The following is a 4,440-nucleotide window of genomic DNA, read 5'->3' on the forward strand; positions in this document are numbered from 1 at the left end:
TCCATGATCTAAAGACCATCCAGTCCCACCCCCTGGAGTAGCCAGAAGACCAGCCAAGGACCCCAGAACAGGAAACCACCCTGGACCAATCAGTTCTCCACTGATGAGGTTCCCCCATGGAACAGGCAAGGACACCCAACCCCGAGCACCAGCACTTACCAATCTGCTTCTCAAGATGGGCTGAAAGACAAGGACACCAGGAATGGTGACTCCACAGCAGCTTTGGGAAGAGTCCCCCAAAAAAGGAAGACTCCAAAGCCCCCCCACCAATGGGGCACTGAAGCCCAAGCCAATGAGCACATGGTCCCATGTGGAGGTTCAGGCACTGGCAGGAGGTCTCCATGGGGCACTTGGGCCACAGGATCATCCCACCAGCCCCTAATGAATGCACCCTGGGCCAGAAGGACAAGCACAGGACCCAGAACAGGGACCTCCTGGCACAGCCAAGTCTCCACGGATGGTCTTGCACCTTGGACAGGTTATGACACTCAACCCCAACCACCCACACTTACCTTTCTGCCTCTGGAGATGGGCTGAAAGACAAGGACAACATACATGGTGACTCCACAGCAGCTTTGGGAAGAGCCCTCCCAAAAAGGAAGAACTAAAATCCAGCACACAAAGTGTCCCAGGGATGGTTCTTCACTGCCATGAAGTTCTGGGCATCAGGGCCGGAACTTACCTTGTAAAATAATGAGTGGAAGCAAGTAGATTATCCAGAAAAGGTTGATGTTTTCTGAAAAAGGAAGAAAAAACAATTAAAAACTACCAGAATTGTCCTAGAGTTGATCACACATGTAGACAGAGTGGCCACGGGGTCACACAGGCTGCTGACATGGTCAGCAGAAGAACACTTTCAGTCCTGGGTCGATGGTAGGACTTGATGAGCCCAACGTTGGGCTCAGCCTTAACGTTGGTAGAGGAAAATTAAACATCCGAGTGGAAAGAGAGGAAAAAAAAACCAGCCTGTAGGGGTCTGAGAGATGTGGAGATGGTGCTGAGGGACATGGTTTAAGCACTAGATGTAGCAGAATTGGGTTAAAGGTTGGTGGAGTTGAGTTAAGGATTGGTGGAGTTGGGTTGTGGTTGGTAGAGTTGGGTCAATGGTTGGTAGAGTTGGTTGGTAGGATTGAGTTATGGGTTGTTGGAGTTGGGTTGTGATTGGTAGAGTTGGGTTATGGCTGGTAGAGTTGGGTTAATGGTTGGTAGAGTTGGGGATGTGGTTTGGTAGAGTTGGGTTATGGCTGGTAGACTTGGGTTATGGTTGGTAGAGTTGAGTCAATGGTTGGTAGAGTAAGGGATGTGGTTGGTGGAGTTGGGTTGTGGTTGATAGAGGTGGGTTAATGGTTGGTAGAGTTGGGTTGTGGTTGGTAGAGTTGGGTCAATGGTTGGTAGAGTTGGGGATGTGCTTGGTGGAGTTGGGGACGTGGTTGGTGGAGTTGGGTTGTGGTTGGTGGAGTTGGGATGTGGTTGGTAGAGTTGGGTTATGGCTGGTAGAGTTCGGTCAATGATTGGTAGAGTAGGGGATGTGGTTGGTGGAGCTGGGTTGTGGTTGGTGGAGCTGGGTTGTGGGTGGTGGAGTTGGGTTGTGGTTGGACTCTTAAAGATCTTTTCCAACAAGAACCCTTCTGGGATCCTGTGAATGCCAAAGTACATGAAATAAGTCTCAACTGCCACCTACCTGCCTGCTGAGCAACCTGTGGACTGCTCTCCTTGTCAGTGGCCACAAAAGAAGGTGGTAGTTGTCCACAGGGTATCTCGATGGAGCTTTCTATTTCAAAAATATTGCCCATCTCCAGGAGGATGCTGGTCTGGGCCAGTGCAGAGAGATCTTCTCCTTGGGGATTAAGCCACATCACTTTGGGGTCTACGTAGGAACCTCTTGTTCTGCCCTTGTAGGTGCAAGTGCTCGACTGTGGCAGAAGAAGTTCATTCAAGGAACCTGGAACAGGAGGAACAGAAGACTATCACATCTGGTGGACACAGGAACACCCAGGAGATCCCTGGAAAGGATCTCCCAGAAGCTCTTCACTAGGAGGGTGGTGAAACCCTGGCCCAGGTTGCCCAGAGAGGTGGGGGAGGCCCCATCTCTGGAGACATTCAAGGTCAGGTTGGATGGGGCTCTGAGAAACCTGGCCTAGTTGAAGATCTCCCTCCTAGATGACCTGGAAAGGTCCCCTCCAACCCAACCCAGCCCATGATTCCATGATCTCTAATCAAAACCCTCAAGCATTTAGAGAGCCCTGAGAACTTCCAGTGTGAAACTGGTTTGAGCCAGGACGGAACCACTTTTCCTTCTGGGAATTTGACTTTGGAGTTAAATCTCTTCTAAGCAGCTGCACGTTCTGGAATGAACATGTTTTCCAGTCAGTGCCTTCTTCTAGGACTGAACATTCTCCATGTTTTTAGTTCCTGGTGGAGAATGGTGTGGAGAACCAAGGCCATTGGTTGGGTCTCCTTAACTTCTTCTGCTCCAGAAACACAAAGGGTCACAGCTACAACCCTGCTGGGAGAAGTGACCAGAGAGGTGACCAAAACTGACCTAATTAATTATTCCATCCCATCATCCTTGGGAAAAATGAATATACTTTTAGAAAGAATTAGAGACTTGTAGGGAACCAGGAGGCCAGAAGAAAAGGAGAACTTCTCTTGAAACCACCTCCCTGATCATGAGACCAGACAAGATTGTTATTATAGAATCATCATGGAATGGTTTGGGTTGGAAGGACCTTCAAGATCATCGAGATCCAACCACTACCATGGGCAGGGACACCTCCCAGCAGCCCAGGCTGCTCCAAGCCCCATCCAACCTACCCTTCAACACTACCAGGGATGGGGCAGCCACAGCTTCCCTGGGCACCCTGGGCCAGGGTCTTAGATGGTGGCCAAGAAGCTCCTCCCAACCGGAAGTGATGCAGCCCATTGCTCCAGGTAAGAAGGTAAAACCAGGAGAGAGGACAATAAGGAGAGACCAACAAGGAGAGGACAATACTCAGATTCAGACTGTTAAAAGTAGGGGAAAGCCAAGAGCTCCTCAAGCCATGGCTGAACTTGGCCCAAAGAAGCAGAGCAGGGAGAAGATGGTTCTCAGCACCATCCTGAGTGCTTAACACCTGATGACATGGTGTCCTCCTGGAGACCCCACCAGGCCAACCCAAACCTCCATCACCCAACAGCCAAGTTTTCTCCTGGAAGGGAAGATTCTGCAGGGCTTCAAGGAAGGTGTCAGGACCTGTCCAAGAATGGAAAGGTCTGAATCCCTCAACCCATCAGAAGCAGATGTAGAAATGTGACCTACCTGAGAGGCTGATCTTGGATTCAATGAGTTTGACCACACACACGACATCTACAGTCTCACAGGGCACTTGGATGGTGCTTTGGACCACGAAATGGTCCTTCTCACTCCAGGTGATGTTGGTCTTGGCCTCCACATTTAATGTGTCTCCTCCATAGTTGGTCCAGGTGATGTCAGGCTTTGGGTACCATCGCTTTGACCTACACGTGTAGTGACACCAACTGTCCTCTTGTAGATCTCTGGCCAGAGTTGGCTGGTGACCAATGGCTGGTGAATGAGGATGAAATAGAGTTAAAGTCACTGCAAAACAACTACAAAACTAGCAAAACAATAAAAAAAAACAAACCCTCAATATGTTCCTCTACAAATCCATGGCTCATAAAAACAACCGTGGTTGGTCAGATCAAAGGGGTCATTTGCCTGGACTGATGAGCACTGGAGCAATTCACCACAGAGGCTTGGTGAACCCCAGCACCTTCCAGGAAAGCTGAGAAGGGCCTTTGGATGAGGGCAGGAGTGATGGGATGAGGGGTGATGGATTTAAACTGGAAGAGGAACATTTAGGTTGGACACGAGGAGGAAATTCTTCACTCTGAGGGTGGTGGAACTGGTTGCCCCGGGGAAGCTGTGGAAGCCCCATCCCTGGAAGGATGCAAGGGCAGAGATCTCCTACCTGTGACATCCAGGTGAGCAGCAGCCTCCTGTGTGACAGCAGTGCCATTCACTGCACACACGTACGTCCCCTCGTCACCCACTGTCACCCTCCAGATGATCAGCAGTAACGTTCTGTTCTGCCAGTGCCCCATGACCCTCCTCTGCTCTCCCTCCTGGCCCTGCTCCACCACCCCCTGCAGGCTGGGGGAGGAGCACAGTGGGGCTTCCCTCCCCTTCTCCATCTTGTACCAGAGAACCTTGGTGGTGGAGGGGACATCCTCAGCCAGCTGGCAGGACAGGGTCACCTGTTCTCCCACGTGGGCAGAGGACGGTTCAATGACAACGTTGACAGGCCCTTTACCTGCAGGGAAAGAACAAATCCATTGGTTTTTATCCACGAGTGGAGGATTTCCATAGGTCAATCCAAACCAGGAAGCTCAGCTCTATGGTAGAACCTCACAGTCTCTTAGAACAGTGGGGACAAGGTCTTG

The 4,440-nt window shown here is 50.7% G+C and overlaps 1 protein-coding gene across 1 annotated transcript in view; it reads right to left on the bottom strand.

Moving 5' to 3' along the window:
* Positions 1-4,101, bottom strand: part of LOC104392388 (butyrophilin subfamily 3 member A3-like) — a 12,316-nt gene extending 8,215 nt beyond the window's left edge. The window contains exons 1-5 of the mRNA XM_010001781.1: positions 3,969-4,101; positions 3,299-3,562; positions 1,682-1,942; positions 683-736; positions 513-533 (exon numbers count right to left, since the gene is read on the bottom strand). Of these exons, the coding sequence (XP_010000083.1) occupies positions 513-533; positions 683-736; positions 1,682-1,942; positions 3,299-3,562; positions 3,969-4,101 (733 nt within the window). The remainder of the gene's footprint in view (positions 1-512; positions 534-682; positions 737-1,681; positions 1,943-3,298; positions 3,563-3,968) is intronic.
* Between the last annotated feature and the right edge of the window lie 339 nt (positions 4,102-4,440).

Source organism: Chaetura pelagica, unplaced genomic scaffold, assembly GCF_000747805.2.
Source record: "Chaetura pelagica isolate M959 unplaced genomic scaffold, ChaPel_1.0 scaffold597, whole genome shotgun sequence".
Classification (NCBI taxonomy): Eukaryota; Metazoa; Chordata; class Aves; order Apodiformes; family Apodidae; genus Chaetura; species Chaetura pelagica.